Source organism: Zonotrichia albicollis, chromosome 6, assembly GCF_047830755.1.
Source record: "Zonotrichia albicollis isolate bZonAlb1 chromosome 6, bZonAlb1.hap1, whole genome shotgun sequence".
Taxonomy (NCBI): domain Eukaryota; kingdom Metazoa; phylum Chordata; class Aves; order Passeriformes; family Passerellidae; genus Zonotrichia; species Zonotrichia albicollis.
The window spans coordinates 798,729-824,498 of NC_133824.1; the positions used below are offsets into that span (position 1 = coordinate 798,729).

Genomic DNA, 25,770 nt, shown 5'->3' on the forward strand with positions numbered 1-25,770 from the left:
TAATGCCTTTAGACTTATCTTGATTTAGACATTTCTAGTGATGGATAGACAGTTGCATACCTTGGTGAAACTTGCTGAAAGACTTAATAGCAAAGGAAAACCAGTTGAAACTGTTAATGCTTTTTCTTTTCCACTTACTTTTTTTTAACTTGGGCACATTTGTAACTGAAGTCCCCTTGTGCCCTGTTATTTGCATGGGTATATCCACAGTACCAGTAGCTTTCCATCCCTTCAGGAGCTTTTCCATGTGGGTAGCAGTCTCCATATGTAAAATGATCATTGTTTTCTTCCAGCCTCAAAGAAAACATTTGTCTTACGATTGTATAATTTTTGAATACATATTAAGTATTATCTGCTGTTTTCAGCTGTTGTTGTATGTTCTCCTGGACTGTTCCAGCTCTGAAAAGGAGTTTGAAAACAACAGCCTGTTTTTACAACCGCTTCCTGCTGATAATCGTGCCCACAATGCTCACAGTAAAGGCCAGCCCAGTGCTACTGCATGACTCAAGTTTCCCCTTTTGCTTTGCTGTAGTAGCTGCACATCTAATCAGGGAGGGAGATTGCTGGGGGCTACCTTAAATGAAATCCAGAAGCACCACATTTTTATTGTGACCTTTGCTTACAATTTTGGTGGACATTTGAACTAACTTCTCTAAAGAGCAAGGGAGCTGTATGTTAAGGCATCTATAGTGTAGCTCTAAATTAATTCAGAGTTGCTTGTGAATTTCCCACTCCTTAGCTCTGATCTTGTGTCATTATAAATGCATAAAAAGGTGGGTTTGTTTTCATTGCAGTAATAAAGCCTAAACATTTGTAATGTGTTAGTAAGTTCAGATTTTCCATCAAAGTGTGTTCAACAGTTTGAGGAGGTTGAAGAATACTCTGCTATGCAGATTTCATGACTGTAACTGGAATGCTTGGGTTAGAAAAGCACCTCCCTGAATCACCTAAAATCTGAATTAGCATTTGGCACTGATGCTCCTTCCAGCTCCTCTTCTGTCTCCAGTGACAGCAGCCAGGCTCTGGGACCACTCAGTTATTTACTTCAATAACCTATAAGATGCCTCAATAACCTATGAGATGCATTTCTTTTGGTGTTTCTGAGTTTTTTTCCTCCTAAATTGTGGTGAGATCTATCAGATATGACCGATAATTTTGCTTTGTATCATTGGGGCCAGTATCTCGGGGTGGGCATAGAAAAATCAGGCCCTTCAAGTCAATAATGAGCTGGGAACATTTTCAGACTTAGAATATTTCTTGAGCACAAATTGGCATAGTGATTTCTTGCTAGATCTGTTTGATGAGCTGACAATTAATATGGTTCCTTGGCAATTGCATTGCTAACGTCTTTCCATTTTCTCTTTTTTCACTTTTACAAAAAATTTGCACTGAATTCAGTATTGCTCTGTGTAGATTTCTAAGCTGTGTATTTTACAGATGGTTTTTGTTAGCAGTTTCCTTACTGTGTTAAAATTTCAGATTACTGTAATGTCTTGCATAATACTACCTATAATGGATTTCTGATTTTTTTTTTTCAGAGCCATACTGAATTTTCAGCTAATTAACTACCCAGCATTGCTGTGGTTTTTAATGTGGAAATTAATTTCCACCAAATAATATTAACATAATGTATTAAATTTTGTAACAAATTTGGAGTAAATTCATACAACTTCGAATGCAAACTAAGGGTAGAAATGCTCAAGGATAAAAGTTCTTTGCAAGGAAAATGTTTGTGTATAAACTGATTATGTTATCTGAATTACTCTCCTTCCTCAGCTGATAATGTTTAGGAGAAATGTGCACTGTATTACCCTGGATTACTTGAAGAACATTCACTAATACTTACGTTACCACAGCATGCACCAAGCTACCCTGGTGTCCCTGCATTTTATTTAATGCTGGATTTCTTAGCACATTGCTGCATACAGAACCTCACACACAGCCCTGCACACGTGTTTTCTTTGCATGCCTCACTCTCTCTCCTCCTCTCACACTTTACCTTGACACTCCTTGTAATAATAAAACCCTTTTACAACATCTGAGCCACACCTGAGTAGCTGATAGGATATCCAGCCTGTGCTCATTCACAGCAGCAAAAGGGCTACCTTTGCACCTTGGGCCTCGTGGTGCTTTCTTTTATTTTTTCCTCCTCTGTTTTGGACAATGTTTAGACAATGCAGCCATAAATGTGCTTGCTTTCAGTTAAATCTGATGGAAACTTGTAGTGGCTTGTTCTTAACTATTATGTGTTCCAAGTGTGCCCATAATGAATAGATGGTGACCTAATATTTTGCAGCAGCACAGTACATCATGAAGGGAGTGAAAACTGAAAGGTACCACTGGATTTGCTTGGCTGGAGAAAGGAGCAGCCAAAGCAGCTTTTCCTTCACAGCACTTTGACCTCATAGAAGAGAGCAAAAGAAACTTATTTCAGTTTTCTTGGTTTGCTCTTCCATCTGTGTTGCTGGGCATAGGAGACTGACGATGCTTTATATTCTAAAGTGTAATAAGGGTGTTCTATCTTGATGCTATTACTGTTTTTAGTTATCATAGAATAATAGAATGGCCTGAGTTGGAGGTGACCTTAAAGGCCATCTAGTTCCAGTCCCTGCCTCGTGCAGAGACACCTTCCACTAGTCCAGGCTGCTCCAAGCCCCTTCCAGCCTGGCCTTGAACACATCTAGGGAGGAGCATCCACAGATTCTGTGGTAACCTGTGCCAGGGCCTCAGCACCCTCACGCTCACAAATTCCTTCCCAGTATCCAATCTAGCCCTGCTCTCAGTTTGAAGCCATTCCCCCTTGTCACTACAAGCTCTTCTCCATCTTTCTTCAGGCTCCCTTCAGGTACCAGAAGGCAGCAATTGGGTCATCCCAAAGCCTTCTGTTTTCCAGGTTGAATAATGCCAATTCTCTCAGCCTTTCCTCATAGCAAAGCTGCTCCATCCCTCTGATCATCTTGGTGGCCTCCCTGAACTCTGTCCAGCAGTTGAGTGACCTTCCTGTGCTGGGATCCCAGCACTGGGCTGGGGTCTGAGCAGAGCAGGGGACCCCCTTACCCCTGGGTCTTCCTTGGGCTGCAGGATCCGGTGAGTGTTGTAGGTCACACACGTTGTTGGCTTGCTCTTTGAGAAATCTCTCCATTGTGATCATTCTGTTACTGTCAACTTGAGCAGTAAATTCAGCAGGTGCTGGCAGGGTGTTGTAGGCAGCTGAACAATTAACTGGATGTTGGATGTTAGCATAAGTGGTGAACTGACCTAACCCGTATTTGGTTTCTTTAACAGTTAACCTGGGTTTATTTCTTCCCTTTCTTTGGCTTGCTAATGAAATGAAATTAAAAAATACATTCAAGAAGCATGTATGTTCCTTGACTTCTTTCACAGACATGTTACTTGACCTCAGCGACCTTCTTCAGGTATTGTACCCTTTTTATTTTGACTTTTTTTTTTTTTAATTGTTAAAGTTTTAGATGTTTTAGTTTTTCTCTAAAAAATATGAGTGGAAAATCAGTGGATTTGGAAATCTGAGTAATTTTCCAGTCATATTAAATGTCAGAAAATTTTTTTTGCTTTTAATGCTGCATACAATGTAGAAGGAGCTGGTATGATCCTTTCATCAGGATTCAGAGTCACTGCAGTGGCACAGGGTCAGATGCTGCATATTTTTAAAACAACAGTTGTTGACGACAGAAATAACCTTTTTGGTAGGTAATGCTGCATAAATGTATTTGTGCACTTCAGAACTGTGTTTTATAAAATGTATTTTGAGAGAAATACGAACTTGCTCTGTCTGTGGAAATAGAAATGGAAATAGAAATAGAGAGCTCTACTGGCATATGTTGTCCTACCCTCATTCTCTCTGTTACAACTGTTTTACATACAATGCGAGTAGGTTACTTGCATCTATTTTTGTCCTCCCAGCTGTCTTGGTAAATGGCATCCCTCTGAAGACTATTTATTGCTTGAAGCAATCTGCTGGAATTGCAATAATCAAATGCATCTTTAATTGTGAAATTTAGTAACTTTCTTCTCTTTTCTAAACTCTGATTGAATTATTTTGATTGCTCACGACCAAACAGTACATGTGTAGAATGGAAGGTTTGTTTTCCTTCTAACCACAGGTAATTTTTCATGGTGATGGTTTTGAAATAGAATGATCACAGTAATATGAAGAACAGTCACAATGTGAACTAGAAGAAGAGGTATTGTATCTGTAAGAAGAAAAAGAAAAATGTATTGTCAGCAGAAACAGACAAGAAAGATTGATTTGTCTTTTCCCCTCTGTGCATTCCAGCCAGAAAATATTCTGAGATGGGGCTTATGTGGGACCAAAAGGTTAAAAAGAGGTAACTGAGGAGATGAGAGAGACAGAAATATGTGAGCAGTAGGGAAATAATCAACCCCTGAAAGAGAAAAATCCAAGATTTCAATATCTTGATTTGCATTTAAGTGTCTTCTGATGAGCTCTACTTTATGGCTTCTTTAAGGTGAATCTCAGCAAACAGGAATGTTGAATATTATTGTTAACTCTACCTATCCAGAAAGTCCTGTTTAAGAATACATAAATGTGTTTTTCAGGTTCTAGCTTGATGGTTTTTTCCTCCTCCACAAGTCTGTTTAAAATAAAAAAAAATCAAACAAACAAACAAACCCCCACAAACGAAACCACAAACCACACAGAAAACCACAACTACAAACTGAGCCAAAAAAAACCCAACAAAAAAAACCACCCAAGCCACCTTGGTAGGAAAACATTTGGGGCCCAGGCAGTAAATTTCGGTACATTCTGCTTTAGATAAAAAAAGTCTTTGCTCACAAAACCTAAAGAAGAATTAGTTTGTTAAAAATAGTTCATTAGATGATACTCTTTTACTTTGAAGTGCCTCTTTTTTTCAAGGACTACTCTCCTATCCTGAAGTTGGGATATAAATATTCTTAAGAAAGAAGAAGTTGAGAGCAGCAGTAGTGGCAGCAGATTACTTTCCAAAATACTTAATTTGTTCATAGTCATCTGTACAAAATTTGTCTTAGTGGTCCAGGTGACTGTTTTTCTTGGTGAGATGAGAAAGGTGTTGATTTTATATCACAAAAAAAATCACATCTGAAGTCTAAAAAATGAACTACTGCTGAGCTGCACCAACTCTTGCTTAGAAACTAATAGGGAATGCTGAGATTTTTCTTCAGAATGTTCCCGATGCAGCTCAGTTGCAGTGGGAGGTGAGGGACCTGCAGGGCTCTTTGTCATCTGGCTGCAGGAATTTTGTAAGAAAGTCACCACATGAAACATCTTTACAGGTTGTTTCCATGGAGGCCACTGACTGAATTACTGAGCACCCTGAAATGAATTTCAGTGCATTTGAGGGTGAAATAATCATAGAATCATAGAATCAAAAGACCTCCAAGATCACCAGGTCCATCCATCAACCACCACCATGTCCACCATTTAACCAAGTCCTGAATCTGCTCTTCCCTGCAACTCAGTATTTGTTTAATGACATATCTTACATTCTTTCTCTCTTGCTGCTCTTTAGAAAAAAAGTGGTAGAGGAAATCCTAAGAATGCCCTCCTAAGCTGTGGTTTGTACTTGTTGTACAGCCCCTCTTCCTGTCTCTCTTAAATTGCTTTGGGACTTAAAAAGATAAAAAAAATAAAAAGCTGTCCCCTACAGTGTAATGTGCTTTTAGGATGGTATCGTGCTGCTAAAACTTAGCAGTAGAGGAGACTAATTTTTACTGTTAATGGCAGTCTGTTTAAAAAGTCATATCAGTTTTCCTCTTATGCTGATGACTGAGATGTGGGAGTTTGTCTTGTTCCACTGGGGAACTGCTGTATTTTCATAAGAATTTTTGGAGCTTCAAAATTGCTGCCATCTTGGGAAAAGACAAAAAGTCTTTTTTTTTTTTTTTGTCTTTTTTTTTTTTTTAATTGGAAAGGCAATTTCCTTGATGTTTTAGCTTCATGTAAAATACATCTTACATCTTGGAAATCTCCTGTTGAAAGTGTTGTTGGATCTAGAATGCCTCTGATACATTTGGACTTCAAAGTAGGATCTGAAATGATCTGAAAATGTCCAGAGCACTGCTACAAATCAGGCGCCTTCCTTGTGCCGAGCAGTCGTGCTGCTTGTTGATTGAGTTGGAAGGACAGGGAAAGTACTCGCTTATATTTTCAGATCCTGCAAATTTTACTTGCAAATATAGTCCTTAGAGAGGTCTGCAATCAGGCCTTTTGTTTGCTTTTTTGTTAGTCCAATCTAAGCAACAGGCCTGGCTTGTTCAGGAGAGCTGCAGAGCCTGTCTAGCCTTGGCCAAGTTCTGAACAATTTAGATTTTCTCCCGTCTTTCCAAGCATCCCAGTCCTTGCACCTGGAGAACTGTTTGGCTGAAGTTTCATCTCAGTGTGGTGAAAGGCTGCCCTTCACATCCTCAGAAATGGCTGGGGTTTTTTAGTCTCTTGTCATCTCCAGTGTCATGGCCTTTGCAATGGACTCATAAAAAGCTTTGGGGAAGGGTTTGGCAGTGCTCTGATCCCCAGTTTCAGCCTAATAGAATATAATTTTTAGCATGCCTTGTGGTGTGTCCTGCTGTTAAACAAGGCTGGTGTTCACTGAAGAGATCTCAGACATCTGAAGAGCCAGGCTCTTTAAAGGAGTGTGCAGGAAAATCACCAGCAATGGATGTCATTAATTAAAATGGGATGTCTCTCCTTGATATCAAGAAAAGGTTTTTCACTGTGAGGACAGCCAAGTGTGGAAGCAGGTCATTTAGAGCAGTTTTTAAGTTTTTATCCATCAAGGCTTTCAAGATCCAGAGCAACCTGGTCTGCTCTTGTGGCTGAGCCTGCTTGGAGCAGGAGGTTGGGCTGGAGGCCTGGTGAGATCCATTCCCACCTGAACTACACTGTGGTTCTAGGTAAGGGAAGAGGATGCCCAAGAAGTGAAAATCTGTAACTGGTACTTGCTTGGTCTCTCTTCCACTTCAGAACACAACTCTCACCCCTATTTCTTCATCTGCAGTTTGTCTAGTACTTGCTTGTCTGGAAGGATTTTTATTGTGAATTACTTTTGAACACTTGTTTTCATTTATTTAATCTAAAGGCAGCACTGAGCTCCTTGACTCCTCTATGATTATTGCAAATTATTATTCTCTGACTTTCTTGCATAGATGGTTTGATAATGGCTTGTTGAACTGCTATGGTATTGGAGGAGGAACTCCAGGACTGCCATGGATGTGATTAGCAGAAGGAGTTTCCTTTGGAATCCCCTTACTGAAGGCAGTGCTTTAAAGCCCAGTATGAGAGAAAAGATGCTTAATTTTGATTTGTATCTCTTTTGAATGAGAAGCCGAGTTCGGTACTTGTTTGTGTTTTTGTGTGATACCTTTTGACTTCTCTAAATAGAGTATGGATTAAAAAAATTAGGATGTTTCAGTTTATTGCATGGAGAAAGGTAAAATAGAGTATTCTTTTAAAGACTGCACTGGTTTGCTTCAGTTTTTGATACCCTTTGTTCATTTAAAGTTATTAATATGTTGACTGTATTTGCCTTTATTGCCCCTATGCAAATTGCTGTTGATTGAGTTAATTTAAACAACCTGTTTGGGACCTTCAGGCATTACTACACTAGAAATGTTAATAATGAATCAAATAACCACAGGTGCCTCTTTCCCCAGCAACAGACACTCTCCTTAAAAACTCATTTGCTTTTCATGCTTGCTTAATTATTTAGGCAAGCAGCCATGGATGTTTCACAGTGTGAATTCTCATCGTGTTCCAACTGCCCGGTCTTTGTCTTTCCAGAGGAATATCTTAACCACTGGCACCATTTGTTGTTCTCTGCTAGAATGCCACACTATGGTCTTGAAAAGCCTTTTTGGAAATTGCTTGTAGAAGGGTTATTGTTTTATAACTTACAGTCCAACAGAAACTTCCATTCAATGGTAGCAGCTTTATTTTTTGCTACTCTCCAGAAGTTACCGTGACCCGGTAACCTGGTAACTGTATGAATGGGAGAGTCTCTGCTTCCCCAGGAGAGTTTAAAATTCTGGAAGGTGTTAGACTGATGAATTCCTGTGTTACTGGAAATGAGGTGTGTGTCGTTGTTTCTGAAAGTGGAAGTATATTGGTATTTGTGAACAGTTCAGGCATGATGTGAAAGCAAGAGGAAATGATGAAAGGATAAGAGTCTCTCTGGAAGTGTCCCTTTGAAATCAGTGGCTGATGACTGACAGATGAGAAATGAAAAGACGGTCTCCAAAAAATACTGTGAAGGGCAAAGAGCATAACAAGTAGAAGGATCTTGTTGTGAAGATGTAACTGAATAATTGGAAGCCATTCCTTCACTAAATGCCTCTTTTAATTAACATAATGTGTTTGATAATGAGAACAGAAATTAACTATTGGTAAAGGACAACATCTTAGAGAATCTTAATGTCTCCTGTAGAAGGAGGTTTTTGCAGTGCCTTGGTGAGCACATACTTTGTCTGAAAAATGTCTTCCTGCTAAAGAAGCTACTTGTTTTTTTGTTTTGCCTTTTTTTTTAATTAAAAAAAATTGTGATGGGTCCACATGCTTGTAAACTTACTCTGTTAATTATGAGTTGAATATAAGAGAATATGGTAAAAACTATCAGGGTATGCAGTTATTTTAAAATCTCCCCTCTAGCAGAGGTTGACACCTCTCTTTTGCATTAGGTGTTGATGCTTAAACCTAGTGATTGCAACAAATTTAGGAAATTTTAATATATGGTGAAAATCTGCAAAAAAAGAGCACAAGTCTTATGAAAGTATATAAAGCAATTGTGTCACTTCAACAGTTTTGATTGGGGAGAGTTTGGAGAAATACTGTTTTTCAGTATGATCCTTTTAAATTAAGGGGAAAAGAGGCTGAAGTTGATGTGGTAAGCTTTAAAGCTGCACCAATTCAAGTTTAAGCCAGAGACATCCTTTCAGAAGGGCATTTTTGTTTATTCACCATTCTAAGAACTCATATAAAATTAGGTTTTATAAATGCAAATGTCATATGATTCTAAATTTGGAACGTTAAGCTTTTGATGGATCGGAGTATATGAATTTTTATAAGAAGTTCTTAATGAAGAAAGAACTAGAAATTAAAGTAGGCCTCTAAATTAATTCTCCTAATTTTCTAAGCTTAATGGAGTGCAGAAAAACCAAATGATGAGAGTAAAGAAAGACCTCTCTTAATGCCTGTTTTATATCATATCTCCTCTGTCACGGGATCTGTGTGTGCATGGGAGTAATAGCTGAAATCAGTGATAGAGGAATAAAATTTTAGTGAAAGGGCCACCTTCCACTAAACCCAGGAGATCTTAAATATCATGCTTCAGGAGTTCAGTGGCATTACAGGTTTCTGAGTGAACTTTATGCCATCTTTAATTTTTCATTTATGAGAAGTGCCTCAGAACCTGTATCTGTTAACTTTCAAAGTTGAGAAGCATATTGTTTGAGAGGGCCTGTGAAGTCATTTTTCCTATTGATTTGCCAGAAAAACTGGAAGCAATTAAATATTACTGATTCTTTTTGTGACCCTGGCATTAAAAATATGTGAGCTTCATGAGGAAAACAATTCAGAACATGGACTGTACTGTATATTTTTCTTTCTTTCTAAATAGGTAGTAACCAGAAACTACAAAGAAATGGGCTTGTAAGCAAAAGAAATAAAATCCCTCATTTACCATTTCTATTTTAATTTATTATTTTGTGCAAATACATTGAAGTCAGTCACGAAACACTGATGATGTTGGTGAAGTGGAAAAGCAGGTTAGCTTTAAGTGCATTACTTCTCAAATAAACCATAGATCAGGAGACTTTTAGTTAGTCCAAGGAAAGAAGGATAAATAGTAATTGAGCACATTTATTATTCATTTGTCTTTGCTTTAGATTTAATTTGGAAATCACTTTGATTGTTAGAACTTCACTAGGAAAAACCTGCTTCTTTATGTCTCTTCATATTTATTTGCTCTTTATTATTGATTTTATGGAAAGTTTGCTTGGGAGGAGTTTCTTAGAGAGTGACGTGGTTTGATGGTGCCAAACACCAAGTGACAAGGAAAAAGGCTAGTAGGAAAAAATACTTGTTTGGATTAGAGTTTTATGTGGTTTTTTTCCCCTAGACTAATATGAGAGAACTAGTTGAGTTTGTGAGGCCTCTAATGGAAACATCATATGTACTTGGCTCCACTGAAGTAACTTTATTGATTTGTGCCGTGAAATCGTCCTTGCAGAACAAGATCTAAGTGATGAGGTTCAGGATTTATAGTAACTTGGTCTGCCAGCTCAGAAGGCTGAAATTACAGCCAAACACTCCTTCTTTATGTTAATATTTTTTAGACAAAAGGTCAAAACAACCCTTTTCAAGCTTGCAGTGAATCTAAAGCCAGCTGAAATGCTGCAGACATTTTGCTTTAGTGATATTTGTTCTGTTTTAGTGGCTCATGGAAAGTCACAAACTCTCAGGCTACAGTATCAATTGCCAGATTCTGTAGGTGTATATTTTTTTCTACATACAATTTGGTAACTTATTTCCTAGAAAATAGACTTCTCATTCAGAGGGTATATTTTGCTCTTTTCCTTCCCCTAGAATAGTGCTTCTATGTTGTCTGCTATTTCAGGAGGAAAAAGGGCAGTGAAATTTAAGGCTATATCTTGTAGGCCAGTCCAACCATTGGCTGACACAGCATGAAATACACTCATTTCTCACTAAATATGGAATGAATTACCATCATCTCATGTATAATTGATTGCACAGTCACTTTCAGGATATGTGATCATTCTGAGGATATCTTTGAAGTTCTAATTTCTGATTTTTAAAATATATTTGAGAAAAATACACATTAAGAACATTTTCACATAAACATTTTGAAGAGCTAGGTGAAAATATGTAACTTGTTTGGGGGTTTGGTTGTTGTTGAGATAGACATATTTTAGTTAGGTTGGTGGAACCATCTGTACACCTGGGAGGAAAGCCTGCTTTTAACCTAATGTTGGCAGAGCTCTTTGATGAAATGGAAAGAGCAATAGTTTTCTAATTCCATAGGCTTGTGCCATAATCATCACTCAGTTGTGTAACTGGCTGCTAAGTAAACACTTCACTATCCAGGCATAGGAAAGAAAGGGGCAGTTTTGTTCCATAAAAGCAACAGAGTGTATTCCATTGATCAAAACAAACCAAAACCTACTGCTTGGAGTGTAGGAGGATGGAGTTTTTATACTAACCTTGACCTTTACATATGCCTTGGGGGAAGCAAGGTGTTATGGAGCTCCGTGGGAATGTTTGAGGCCGATTGGGAACCGGAGTGCATCCTGCCTTTCTTGCTGACCACAAAAACACATCTTAAGATAGAGAAAGAAAACTTCCTCAGACTTGTAAAATACAAATATGGCTGTCTGTGCTATAAATTGCAAATCAGAGTATGAAGAGTAACTCCTACCCAAAATTTACATCCTCCTGCATGCAGCAGTGAGGGAGAGAATTGGAGCAAAGCTCTGTCCCTGGTGCCTGAGCAGGTTTGCTGTGGTTTAGAACTTTTCTGATTATTTTTTGTGTCGTTTTTTGTTTTGTTCTTAATGTTTTTAATGCGATCTGAGGCAATGTCCAAACAGCAAGATATGACAAATAACCCTTGGGGCATGCAGCACCACTCCTTGATTTGGTGAAAAGTTTGGTGTGTGCTTGTGCAATCCTTAATTATGCCACTACAGATGATTGTGCAGAACCGAAATTTGTACTGACTTGTATTTGCTCAGGTTTTGTAATAGTGCAAGATAAATGAAACTTTATATATACTGATATTATATTTAAGTCTACTTAATGCCTTATGATGGATGTAATGTGAAAAACTGTACCACAGAGCAGCACTGAGCCCACCGAAAAGCATGATGAACAACTTATAATTTTTTCAATATAAACTTATGCTTTGATTTACAATGCTAATTTGTGCAGATTTTGACAGGCTCTGAATATTATCCTGTACATATGAATATTGCTTGTATAACTTGAATTTTTTTAAAGCAGGTTAAGATTTTGAAAGTTGAGGTTTTCTCCTTTCCATATAAATGTTCTATTAAAAACATTTGTGGTTTATGATCTACATAATGCTTTTTTTGTCTTTTAATAGGTGAATGTCTATGTGCTGGGAAAAACCTTCCTTGTGTTGGCCAGAGAACTCTGCATAAATGCTCCAGCCATAGGTATTTTTTTCACTGATTTTGACTTTTGACTATTTGAGTCTTTTATTCCTATGGTTACTTGAAAAGAAATATGTATGTATGTATATATACACACAGTATTGTATGTTAATACTCAAGTAGAAACTTTACAGTGAAGCTGGAATCAATCCAGGCCGAGGAGCATTGCTGACTATAAGAGCCTGTTCTCCTTTATGGAAGAGCTTTTTTGGAACTAGATGCTGTTTTCTTTTGCAAATAGTTTTGTTGCTTTTTCCAAGAATAATTTGGGCTATACTAAGACAATGGACTGACGTGTAACAAATTTGTGTGTGTCAGCAAGCTCCTGCAGGCCTGTCACGCTTCAATTCCACAGATGCAACATTTGATAAGTATTTGCCAAATTTACTATCTGTCCATCACCTGTAGCTGAGCTAGTGCTTTAAATGCGAGTGGCTTGGTGGAAAATGAGCAACTTTTTCCAAACATGTGAATAACTTCTAACAAGTCAACACTGAAATTGTGACTGTGATAGGAAGGTGGGGTTTAACCTGTCAAAAGAGTATAGAAGCCATTTTCTAGGTTGTGTGTTGAAGCCAAGGGAATTTGTGCCAGTTCCAGTTAAAAGAGTGCATTTATAGTGAGGTCTTGTGACTGTTACCCACCTCTGTGTAGGAATTATCTGCCTGCATCTTTACCCACTCTCACTCCCACTCTCTTTCATCAGTACCAAGAGAATCAGATGGCTCTGCTGCAGAAGGACAGCACAGGCACAGCCCTGGAGCTGTTCTGGGCTGGCACAGGGCTGTGCCTCTGCACCAAGGGGAGCAGCAGCTCGCACACAGAGCATCACACAGCACAGCTCTGCTGCAGGTCTTCTTCTCAGTAATCCACTTCCCTTCTTACTTTTCATTACTTTTTATGGTCCCTTTTTTAGAGAGAGAGAACAGGCAGGATTTGCATCGCAGCTTAGTTTCAAGGTGAAAATTAATGCAGCTTGGGAAAAGGCAAACTTGTTAGATGTAGAGGTACTTGTTATACATGGAAAAAATACTGGTTTAGACTGCTGTTCTCTTCCAAGCCCATCCTAAGATTTACAAAATACAGTAAATATTTCTAATTGGCTCAACTATCATCATGAGACCTTTGAGAAAAAACTTTTATCACTTTCTGAGGAAAGTACTAGCCTAGAATGATTGCTGATAATGCCTGGGACTGTGTTTTCCAAAAAAGAGCAGGAGGAAAGATCCAACAGCTTTTTTCTTTTTTTTTTTTTTTTTAAGGTGGCTTATTTCGAATTAGTAATATTAAGTGAACCTAAACACCATCTTGCAAGTATTTTTCTAATGCCTGCTGCTCTGTATAAAGATGGGATGTAAATTCAGATAGTGTCTGCCAGTAATACAGCCCTGGGCTAAATCTGTGATGCAGCCCTGTCACTGAATTAATTAATTAACTTCATCTGTGTGTCTTGACTCTGGCCATTCAAAGGGGGGGTATAGTTTGACAGGTGCAAGTGGCAGTGTTGCTGTTTGGTGGGCAGGCTGGAAGATAACAGAGATGCTGCATGTGAAGGGTCATTAGGAATTTTCAACTATAACCACAGGAGAATTTTGATCAGCTTTGATTATACTGATAGTTTGTCTATCTTCAGCTTGGGCAACACACAAAAAACCCTGAGCTTCCTCAGATGTCAGCTCCTTTTCTCATGAAGGGAAAATAAAGGCTGCTGATGGATAGTTTCAGTTACCAAGAGAGGGAACCTTCCTATTTGCTGGGTGTGGATGCACACAGGGACCAGACTACAGTGTCATCACCCCTGTTAGCTGTACATGAATTAACACACATGAGCCATAATGTCAGCAAAGATCAAGTACACAGGATTTAGGGCCAAGTAAAAATGTTTTATATTTCACAGATTCGTAAACTGCTCTAGTTTAGAACATTCTGTTTGAGTCAGCTGCAGTCTGCAAGTTAGTTATCTATATACAAAATAAATGCACAGTACGTGCAAAATTTAACATTTTTCTGCATGTTGCAGTCTTAATTATTAAGTCAAATAGCTTATGAATAAATAAAATAAGATTAAATTCAAGAGCATTCCTTCACTTATTTGTATAGCCTGATGTAGCAGATAGGTAAGTAGCATAACATTCCATACTGCTGCAGAGTTCGTAGTAAAACCAAAAAATCCCTTAATGTGCATCATTGCAGCACTGGAATACAATCAAGGTGAAATGCATCATGCATAGAAAATGAGCTCGGGTATCTGTCCTCCTTGTACTCCGGTCCCATTGGTGCTGTCCGAGGAGCACTGGAACTGGAACGTCACTTTCCCGCACTGCACTTCAGTCATTCCCTCTTGTCCAAAGTAACTGAGCTCGTTCCCATCCAGAATAGCACTTACATTGTAAAACGTGTCTTGCTCGACCTGCACGGGGTGTTCAAACCACACCGAGAAGGTGTTGCTGGAGCCGTCGGAGGTAAACTTGGTCAGGTTCTGAGCAAGGACCACGCCTAAGCGCTTCAGTTCGATTTTGACGCTGTATTCAGCTTTGCCACAGCTCGACCCATACAATCCCAGTCCCGCTATAAATATCCGTTTGTCTACGGCAAACTGAATACTGTCACAGCGGCCCCGGTACCGCCACTGATTGCTGCGATACGCAGACGACTGGAACCGGTGGCAGCGCTGAGGCACGAGTCCTTTCCTTTTCGTCAGGGGGAACTCTAGTTTGGGTTTATTTGCGGCCGTGTACCATAGGAATATGTTGTGAGTCTCCTCGAGGGTGAGGATGTCGGACTGGGCAGCTCCGTTGGCAAACTCTTCCAAAGTCATGGTCGGAATCCGCACCAAGTACAAAGCTTTCCCTAATACATTCCTCTTGTTGCGAGGCGTCACCGGCAGCCCTTGCCTTTTGCATTCGGCCTCTGCCCAGTTAAGAACAGCCTCGAAAACTACCACCTCCTTGGTGTTGAGTGCTTCCCGGGTTACAATGATCTCTAGCGTCTGTTGATCTATCTCACAGAAGCCCTCTGACTTCAGTGCCATTTCTGCCTGAGCATCAATCACCTCCCAGCAGCGCTGCGTCAGCTCTGGCTCCTCGAAGAGCCTGCTCTGAGACAGCAGGACACAAGCGTTCTTCGCCTCTAAGCTGGTCTCCAGAAAATTGACGCAAGCCTTCGCTAGGGCCGGCACGATGTACTTCTTGGCAGCATAGAGTGTAGCCAGAACTGTGTCAGCTTCCAGGTCTATTTCATCGCTATACATGTATCTAGACGGAGGGGTGAAAAAAAAAAAAATTTAGTTTCTCAGGGAAAAAAAAGTAGGCCATGAAAATAATCTATATTCGTCTTTGCTGGCAGTGAATCTGACATTCAATATTTGTCAGCACATTAAGTAAACAGCAATAAGTGCATATTGCACAATGTCAATTAGGAGATGTATATTTTATAAGCTACTTTGATTCTGTCCATGTAATTAGCAGACTTGTAGTGGCCACTTACTTTAATAGGATTAGAAAGGCTGCAGGTTCCACATCTGGTATATGGATTTCAGATTTGACCTCTGCGAGATCGCCATAAAACATAGCATAGAAGACAGAGCTACCGACTGCCAAAACATACTGGAAAATAAAGAGAGAGAAGCCTCAGTAACGCGGATCAGGAACAGCTGAGCGTGCTGGCTTTCCTAAAAGCTACATTTAGCGAAAGTTACAAGCTGCAGTGGAAGCAGAACACTGTCTCAGACTGCTCCCTTTAATTGCAGCGTATATGCGAATTACTTCTGGGATTAGACAAGAGCTATAATTAGGAAACAAAAAAAGTGGAACCTAGTTGTAAGGCAGGGGGAAAAGGCGACCTGCGCAGCAGCATTAAAAAGCCAAATATTATCTGCACAAACCTTATGGGCAGGAACTTTCTTGGATGCCCCTGGCGGGCCCACGATGAAGTGAACGTCAGCCATGAGTTCGTTATTGAACATCAGCGCGTTCCTGCAAGCAGGGGAGGGGGGAGAAGCCGCGTTAGCCGCGGGCTGCGCTCGCCCGGTGCCCCAGCCTCCCGCCGGCGGCCCCGCGGCTCCGGCCCGGCCCTGCGCTCTGCCCGGCCCGGCCCGCAGGTGCACCGGGCGGGCGGGCGCCTCTGGCTCGCTGTCTCCCGCCCGCCCGGGGAGGGTCCGGCGGGCCTGGCCCTTACCTCTCCCGCAGCGTGGGATGGAAGGATTGCCAGTTGGCGCTCTCCAAGTTGTTGTTGTTGAGGTTCTGGAGCTGGGGCGGCGGGGGCGGCTGGGCGCTCTGCTGGAGCTGCAGGGCGTTCTTCTTGCTGTTGGCAGCGGTGGCGGCGGCGGCGTTGCTGTTTGCAATGTTAGTGTTGGTGCTGGCAGGGTAAAGTTCTGCAGCCATCTTCTTCTTCAGGGACAGGGGCACTATCTCATAGCATCCTGGCACCTTGCCGTTTGACCTCACACTCTTTTTGGACTTCTTTAAGGTCTCTGGAAGCAGAAGAAAAAAAGTCAAACACTTCATGATCCTGCCATTGAGGCAACCAGGGGGCAGTGGCATGAGCAAGAGAACTAACAGATCCCAAATGCGAGTCCCACTATCAGGATATTTTGTACGCTTCTGGATGCAGGGTGGCCTTTGGTTTTTTTGGAGTGTCTGCCCGCTCTTTGGTTACCGGCCCGACGCACCTTTCCGGGGGGAAAGGGGTGATGCTGTGTCGGATCAGTGCCAGCGCTCACCTTGCCTTGTGGGGGGGTCCCAGCCTCCACGGCACTGCCACGACTGCAGCGGGGAGCCCGACCGGGGCCGGTAGGCAGTTCCTTCCCCAAGGAACGGGGAGAGAAAAATAAAAAAAAAAAAAAAAAAAAAAAAGGAAAAACCAAAAAAATCCAAAATCCAGCAACAAAACCCCAGGAATCCGGCAGAGGCGGTGGGTCAGGAGCGAGAGTCAATCCACAAATCCTCCGAGTGCAGCAGCCCGGCGAGGGTGAAGCGCAGCCAGCCGCCCGATCCCCGCTGCCAGTGCTCCGCTCCGTCCTTCCCGGCCCGCCGGGGGCACATCCGCGGCGGCCGGGCCGAGCCGAGGCGGCGGCTCCCTGCAGTCCCGCTCCCGGGCGGCCCCGCCGCCGCTCGCACCAACTTTGCTCCGGTCCCCGCGGCCGCCGCCGCCGCCGTCGCTGCTGCTCCTCCGCGCTCCTCCCGCCCGCGCCAGGGGCGCTGCTGCCCTCGGGGCGCCCCGGCTCCTCCGCGGCGGGCGGGCGGGCGGGAGGGATGCGGCGCTGCCCTGGGCGCTCCCTTGGCGGTGGGATGCAGCGCTACGCGGCCGGGCTCGGCGCGGCTCTGCCGGGCCCTGCCTCCGCCTCCCGCACTAAGAGGCAGCGACCGCGCCGCGCGTCACGGCCGCCCGCGCCAATGGCGAGCGCAGGGGCGCGGCGGGGAAAGGGCCGCCCCCCGCCCGTCCGTCATCGCCCCCCCGCGCCTACGTGCGCAGCGCCGGGCGCCCGCCGGGAGTGAGCCCCGCGGCGCCCCGCGATCGGTGTCCCCGCGCCGCCCGGTGTCCCCGCTCCGGCCGCAGCGGGACAGCCGCGGAGGGGCGCGGGGCAGCGCGGGGGCAGCGCGGCGGGGCGGGGGGGGGGCGGCCCCGAGCGTGCAGCGCCGTTCCCGGGCGGCCCGGGCGGGGGCGCCGCCGCTCCGCGCTGCGCTGGGCGGGGGAGCCGCGCTGCCCGCGGGGCCGCCCACCGGGCTCGGGGCGCGGGGGGCACGGCCGCGGCGGGGCTGCTCCGGACTGGGGACGCTGCTGGGCTTCCTCCCCTCTCCCCGCAGCCCTGGGCCCTCTCCGTGCCCGCTGTCTCCGTCCGGGCCGTCCCGCCCATCCTCCGGGATCGTTCGGAGAGGGCTGTCCCCCTCTCTGTGCCCGTTCCCTGGGGGCGACCTGCAGCTTTCGGTGGGGAGCACAACCCTAAACTGTTCTTACATCCCTCTTAGTGACTGTATGGCATCAAAGTTCTTCCAAAAGTCCCAAGTTCTAAGTCAGAATTGGGATCAGGAGAGAAGGGAAAGTCTTCAGCAAAACACATGCTCCTTGCTTAAAACATGAAATGTTTTTCTTGTGGTCTGCTCCATGGCCCCCAATATCCCCTTTGAGGAAAACTAACAGGGTTTTGCCCGATCGTAACTTGCTGGCATGTGTGGAGTTGCATCCCCGGAGGTTACCCAAAGTCAAAGGGGACCCTCCTGTGGGCAGGTGCATCCGTGCTGGTTTGGTGCCCCTGGAACGAGGCAATGTGTTTGGGGTTTGCAGCTTCTAACAGTTCTTATTTATTTATTTTCAAATATTTACCTCCATGCAGGACTTGTATATGCTAACCTGGGCTTGGCCTCTGATTTATATATTCACTGTCCTACTTTTTTTGGTTTCTTTAAGGCTTGCTATTTAAAACCCACCCACGTATTCATTTTCTGACTGTTTGGTAGCTTCAGAATTCAAATTAACGATGTGCAATGTTTTGTCAAATGACCTGTGGGCATGAATGCCAGCACAAATGTCTGAATAGCTACCATGCAAATGTGTAAATACTCTCGAAATTCAGCTCTGAAACTCAGCTCCAGAGACAGAGCTGAGAGTTGCTCCTCGCAATCTGGTGAGGTATGTGGTGAAAAGAATGGACGTAATTCTGGTCCAATTGGTAATATTCTTAAACTGGCCAAAGCTTGGTCCTGTGAAGTTTGACTCCATTCAAATAATGGATTGATTGAGGAGTGATAGCTGAAAAAGGGGTTTTCCTAAAGGTGAGCCTATTTGTTTGAATTGTGTATTACCATTATTAATTTAGTCCAATTTCTAGAGGGTGCCTCTACCAATGGTAAGTGTAATTGTTGTACCTTTGCAAAGTGAGCTATTGAAGGTTACTTGGTTTGTGCTAAAACCAATAACAGGGTTACAAAGAAAATTGCCAGGGGAGGGAGGTCTTGGGCTGTACGTCCCTTCCAAAAATGCCAGGTAGATTTTGCCAAAATACCCAAAGTGACGAGGTTTAAGTGTCTTGTGGTAGTAGTATGTCAGCTAACAGGGTGGCCAGAAGCATTTCCAACTGTTTCAGCAACTTCAGGATTAGTTATTAAAGTACATTTGGAAGAAATAATTCCAAGATACGGGGCTGTGGAAGCAATAGACTCAGATAGGGGAACTCATTTTGCAGGAAAGATCCTTCAAGGGGTGATGACTGCTCTAGGAATACAATGGAACCTCCATATCCCCTGGCACCCCCACAGCTCAGGCTGGGTTGAAAGAATGAATGGAGAAATAAAGAAACACCTTTTGAAGCTGGTGATAGATACTAAGATGCCGTGGGTATGGCTCTTGCCACTGGCTTTGGCAAGAGTAAGGGCCAGACAAAGAGGAGATATTCAGTTATTTCCCTTTGAATTGATGTTGGAATTCCTTACCCTTGTAATTCTCAGCCTAGTGTAGGGATGGAAATAAGTGATGTATACTTGAAGCAATATGTGGCCAGGATACTGTCTGCTCCATTCTGGCAAATGCAGGAGCTGAAGCTGGGCACTCTGGATAAGAAGAGATGGAAAAGCAAACCAGGCATTGCTACGTGTTCCTGTAGTACCAAGAGCAAAGTTTAAATGTATGTTGAACCCCAGGCTGTGGCTTCTGAAAGGTTGGGGTTTTTGTTGTTGAATTTGGAATATGTGATTTCTCTAGAGTAGAGCTTCATAAAGTCATACTTGGAAGTGCAGAACACCTGTCCTTAGAATCAAGGGGCTTGATAAAGTTCTCCTAAACCTTTGATTTTTCAAGTCTTGTTTGGGTCATGTTTGCAGCCTGGAATTTCTTCAGTTTTGAGGGAGTTTGAGGTTGGAAGTTCTTGCTTTATAAGTGCTTTCATTTAAATGCTTCTGCAGGGCTGACAGGCATTATCACCTATGGTGTGATCTTGGTAATTATGGATAGCAACAGGGCATCATTGTTAGGACTTGGTGCTAAATGAAACTGCTTTGATTAGTTGTAAATCCCTAAGATTTCTACAGTATTTTGAGCTGAATTTTCATCTTTATCGGTTTAAGTGCCCAAGTAGGGGATCAGCAGAGGAAATTGAGTTGAGACTAATAGTTAACAATTTACCGTACATCATGGATTTTCGGTCAAGTGATAAAAGGCTGGCAGGAAATGAGAAATTGATATCTCAACTAAGAGTAAACATGTGTTAAGTGTAGCTTTTACAAGATTGTTTGATAAATTATAAATTGGTTCAGGCAGAGCACAATCTGTACTGACATATTTTGGTTAGTTTGAAGCTGTTAACACCAACGCTTGAAATAAGTTTATACATCTGGAGGCAGATCTGTGGCCGATGTAAATTGTCATAGTGCTAATGATGTTAATTGGGTTCCAGCACTTTATGCTGATGGAAGTCTGCCTTAGTGTCTGTAATAAAGTGTTTTGTATTCTTGGAATGTGAGTCTGAGGAGAATTATCTTGGAAGGTAACTAGATTTTTGTTAGGGAGGATTTAAAGCAAATTATTTTTTTTCGAGCTTAGTTGGTTTGAGATGAAACATGCAAGTTACCTTGTTACTTTCTGAGAGATGTTAGAAGTTTTGGGCCTAAATTGTGTCCTCATTCTGCAAAAGCTTTTGTAAATGTTTCACTTTGGATGTGGTTTCTCTGATATCAGTAACACTGCTCACATGTCACAGTCAGCGTGTGCAGCCTTGGATGCTGAAACGCGTGTAGGAATGTTTGTGCAGTGCTTTAAAGATCTCCCGTCTAGAGAGCGAGAAATTATTTTGTTTTAGGTTATCTAAAAAAGTGCTTCTGAAATATAATGGTAGAGGATCTGCCAAGCAGCAGCGTCTGTGTTTGCTGAGGTGAAGCCAGACCAGCCCAGCAGCGTTGCTGCGCCGCATTTTCCTAAATCCAGGTAAAGGTTTGGCATAACTATGTTCCTTTGTGTTGCAGATCCGTGTTTGTACATTCCCCGTTTTGCACACATGCTGGAGTTCGGGGATAAGAACCACGAGGTGTCCATGACGGCTCTGAGGCTGCTGCAGAGGATGAAGAGGGACTGGATGCACACGGGGCGCCGGCCCTCGGGGCTCTGCGGGGCCGGTACGTGCGAGCCGGGCCGTGTCCCTTCCCCCTTCTCACTGCTGACACCCACCAATATCCACCACTTCTAGGCGTTTTGTTCCATAGGGCATCTACAGATTGTATAGGTCTTCATGGAAATAGTTTCTGAAAATATAACTTCATTTTTGCCCTTGCTCCTACGGTACTTGCTCAGACCCTTTGTAGCTTGCGGTTTGAATTTTTTTTTTTAAGCTCCTTTCTGGTGCTTTTCTTGCCCCCACTCTGCAGGCTCTAGCTGCTAAAAGGTTTTTTTGTCAGCTAAAATGACACCATTAGTACAAGCACTTTGATTTGTGTCTTTACACAGAGTCTTATGCAAGAAGTGCCCTCTTTGACCTGTTTTGTGAAACAATTTTTCTCTCTTTCTTCATCTTTTTCCAAGATCCATCGCTGTCATGATGCTTGCATAAAACCTATGGGTTTGGGAGGGCCAGGTTAAAAGACAGTAGCCAGTGGGGTCAGAGTAATGAGGAGTGTAGGTAGTCACAGAGTTCATGTATGTACTTTATTTTATTTGAAAGTTCTTACATGTTTATGCATGAATGAGAAGTTTGCTCAAACCTTTGAAAACCTAGGACTGTGCAATTTTTTGATATTTCTAGCCCCTTTTTCTTAATAGTACTTGATTTCTGCACATTGCTAAAAATTTGAATATAGGCTATGGGAGAGCAGTCTGCTCTTTGATGTGCTACATGGGCTCTATCCACACAAGCAAGTAATTTAATTCTACAGACATGGATCAATAGATGGAAGCAGGTGGTGCTGAGCCCCCTCCATCCATCCATGCAATATGCAGCTCACATGTTGGACTGTGGACTGGGTTTAGTTTCGTTCCCTGGCTTAAAATTAAGTCTATGCCACACATAGCTCAAATGACCAATTGTTAATTCAGCCCTGATGTTCCTGTTAGGAGCACTTTAAACATGTACCACAAGTGGAGCTCTGGTTTAGTTTCCTCTATAAAAAAGCACTTTTTAATGTTTAAAACTGCTCTGTGCAGTGAGCTACTGTATGATGAGTGGGGTGGTGCTTCAAAACAGAGCTGGTGCTCTGAATCAAGATACCATGTAAATGCAACTGGTTATCTGGCATTTAGAGGGTCTTGCAGGAGAGCACTTGGGCACCGGGAAGACAGGGATAGTAGTGGCAGCAATGAGGAGACCAGCTTAGGCACACTGAGTGTTTCTCTGGAGATCTTTTTATTTGGGACAGAATTCAGTGAGATGGTAGCTGAAAATAAGTGATCATTGAAATTTTCTTGTGCTTTAGATAACCTTGGTTTCCCAAATGTTAAAGCACAGAATTTTTCAGGGTGCAACTTCCACTCAGTTTAATGGGTAGAAAGCAAAGTTTGTGAAGTCAGGTCCATCACCAGTATTCAGGGACACAGCTGAGCATAGATATTTACAGATCCTTAGCTGAAGGCAGGGACAAAGAGAGCCTATAGTTACCTGACTCTTTTCTGCTTTTCTTCGGGAAATTTCCCTCTTTCTGCTATTAACTTTCCCTGCTTGTTCTCCAGCTCTGCTAGTGGCAGCAAGAATGCATGATTTCCGACGGACTGTTAAAGAGGTCATCAGGGTGGTGAAGGTTTGTGAGTCCACATTGAGGAAAAGGTCAGTGCAGTCTTACTGCTTTTATCTTTGGTTTAAAGTACTGAACAGTGATATAGTCTAAAATAAATGTATATTGGAGAAAACTAGGTTATTTTTGTAAGTGCCATGAATCAAATATGTATTTGTTTTAGCTGGTCATTTTAAAGTACTAACACCTTGCCTCTTATGTAAGACCTCAAATGCTCAGCAAAGATGGTAAGGAGCACTGTGCCTATTAAACAGGTGAAGACTTGAAGGTAAAATAATGCTGTGTCAGTAATATTAACAGTATTGTCATGTCCTCAGAAAAAATAATTTATTGATTCTCAAAGCTGACAGTCTACTGTGAGATTTTTTTTTCATTAATCCAGAAGCCAAGTGATGAGAAGTCTTGTCTTTAAGCTATTATCGAACAGAACTTTTCAAAATATTTTGCTGAAGTGTTCATGTTTGGTAGTGTTGCACTGCTAACAAATAGAAGGCAGCACAGTGAATCTAATGATAAGTTCAGTGAAGGATCCTCTGAAAGTGGGAATTTTTCAAGTACCTTTTGTGTGTGTATTTTTTGAAGATCAAGTAATATTTTCCATAGTTTAATGATGCAAGCAGATACCCAGTTTCTGTCATTTTACTTTTGAAATGTTGTAACATCATACAACTCTTTCCCCATAGATTAAAAATGACCTAACAGAAATGCCATGATTTCTGTTGTCCACAGCTGGAAATTCTTCTGTCACCAATATATTCTGATATTTGTTCCCCCAAGGTCTGCCTTTACAAAGCTTCCTTAGTGTCACTCTTCACCTTGCTGGGATCAGCTTAAGCACATCCAATTGAACATAATACTTGTTAAAAATATTCACTTATTAATTGTGGAAAATGTTTTTCTCCCAGATCTTCACTGATGGAACAGGAATGATGCTACTTTCTAGCTATGTATGGGTGGTATAGAGATTAAATTTAAGGTGTTTTAAATGCTTCCAGGTACTACAGCCATAAGGATGGAGCAGTACCAATGCCACCCTTTTTTCTCTGGCCAATAGGTCTGTGTTTCAGTTGTGCATTTTGTATGATTAATGAGTTATGCACCACAATCTACTCCAAGATGCTTTGGTTAAATAGCTCGAGAGTTTGTACTTACTAAGAAAATAAGCATAATAAATTAGAGTTGGAAGGGAAATTAATTTGAGCAATTGTTTCAAGCGAGAAAATCTTACTTCAAAATTCATGCTTTGAAATGTTTACTCAAGTCACACACATCAACTAAAATGACAGCCTTATTTACTTTGACAGGGTAAACGTGACAGCTGAATTATTTTCAGGCAGCTATAATTACAACTATTTATCACGAATCTATAAATTTGATTGATGTTTTTCAAATAAGAGCACGTTATATAGTATTTAACGAAGGCAAATAAAAAAAATACCTTTGAATAACTCTTTCTGCACTCCAGTTTTGTTCCTCTTCTTTCAAGAATTCCTTTCAAAATGCCATCAAATAGAATTTGTCTATATGAAAAAGAACTTATTTCACATTCTTAAAAATTCCTTTGCTTCTCAGTTTGATGTGCAGTTTTATTTCATTTTAATTATAGTTACTCAGGTTGGTAAAGAGTAGCTGCTGTGTTTTATGAAGGTGTCGGATGCTGTGCTCACTGCTGATGGCTTTGCCCTGACAGCTCCAGAAGTGAAACCCAACATGAGTGCAGATAATGCTGACACTTCCAGCCTGCAGGTTCTGCTGTGTGGTTTGATTCAGCTCCCAGCTGCCTTCCTGGGGAAGCACAGACCTCTGGAAGCTGGGTTTGCTTTGGTGCCCATGGCAGAAATCTTCAAGGGAAGGTCCCACTTGGTGTGTGCTTGCCTGGGAGGGACAGGAATGTGTGGATGAGGATGCAGGAATGATGCTCTTGAAGAAATCCTGATTGGGAATTCCTGGGAATGTTTGGGGAAGGCCCTCAGCAAGGGGTGGCACCCCTTCCCTGAGCAGGGCCCTGTTTCTGGTCCTGGCAGTGCAGCTGGTGGGACTGGATTAGTTCACCCCATTGTCCATCAGCTGGAGAGCACCAAGCCCTCCTGCCTGGAGGCTGTGTCCTCTTTCTCTGCTCTGAGATGGAGGAATAGCTCTGGAGGAGGTTCACAAAAATGTGAGCTATCTCCAGGTCATAAGAATTCATGATCTGGTGATAAGGGGAGTCTGTTTTGGAAGGAAAAAGTGACAAAGCGTCGCCCGTGTGTGCTGTCACTCATCCTCCAGCCAAGAGTTCTTAATCTGGGCATTGGTTTGCTTAAAAAGCAGATCCTGTTTATTTTTAATATGAGTGGGTTTTTGGTAATACTGGTAGACAAAACTTTGAAGTCACTTTGCATGGCCTTCTGGCTTTAAGTTTTGAAGCACACAATTAAAATGTAAAGCTTGTTGCTGTTGTTGAAAACGAACTTATTAAATATTAATAAATGCACTGATAATTCTATCTCATTTCCAGTCTAATTGAAATTATATTAACTTATATATCACTTCATATATTCAAAGTACTGTACAAATATTAGCTAATTAGTCAAATTGTTATTTTCTATGTAATCATCCGTGGAGGTAGCAGAAATTAACTTTTAATAAACCCAGTCCTTTTATTTAGTTGAGTTCTCACATTTGTGGCTGTGTTCAATGCACCTGTCTTTGCCTCTGCATTTTTAACCTTTAAATACTTTAACCCTTCATCTTTTTATTCACCTCTTGCATGCCTTCTCTGTGTTCTACATTTTGTGTTATCCTCAGTAGGAGTAATTTTTGTGATATTTGTCCATTGTGCATTATCTAATACTGTGCAGTCCTTATGCCTGTTTAAAGA

The 25,770-nt window shown here is 42.1% G+C and overlaps 2 protein-coding genes across 3 annotated transcripts in view; one reads left to right on the forward strand and one right to left on the reverse strand.

Annotated features, from left to right (window-relative positions):
• Positions 1-25,770, forward strand: part of BRF1 (BRF1 general transcription factor IIIB subunit) — a 171,580-nt gene that overhangs the window by 65,049 nt on the left and 80,761 nt on the right. Inside the window, exons 4-7 of the mRNA XM_005491815.4 lie at positions 3,385-3,416; positions 12,135-12,207; positions 21,156-21,305; positions 22,849-22,942. Coding sequence (XP_005491872.1) covers positions 3,385-3,416; positions 12,135-12,207; positions 21,156-21,305; positions 22,849-22,942 — 349 coding nt within the window. The remainder of the gene's footprint in view (positions 1-3,384; positions 3,417-12,134; positions 12,208-21,155; positions 21,306-22,848; positions 22,943-25,770) is intronic.
• On the reverse strand, positions 11,585-17,052 carry BTBD6 (BTB domain containing 6). 2 transcript variants are annotated; one of them, XM_074542245.1, is made up of 5 exons: positions 16,925-17,052; positions 16,381-16,675; positions 16,088-16,178; positions 15,691-15,809; positions 11,585-15,458 (listed from the first exon to the last, which is right to left on the reverse strand). In XM_074542245.1, the coding sequence occupies exons 2-5, from the start codon at positions 16,584-16,586 to the stop codon at positions 14,426-14,428; spliced, it is 1,449 nt and encodes a 482-aa protein (XP_074398346.1). In that variant the 5' UTR covers positions 16,587-16,675; positions 16,925-17,052; the 3' UTR covers positions 11,585-14,425. The 2 variants fall into 2 exon arrangements, with proteins under 2 accessions (XP_074398346.1, XP_074398345.1); XM_074542244.1 differs by having other exon boundaries at positions 16,381-17,004.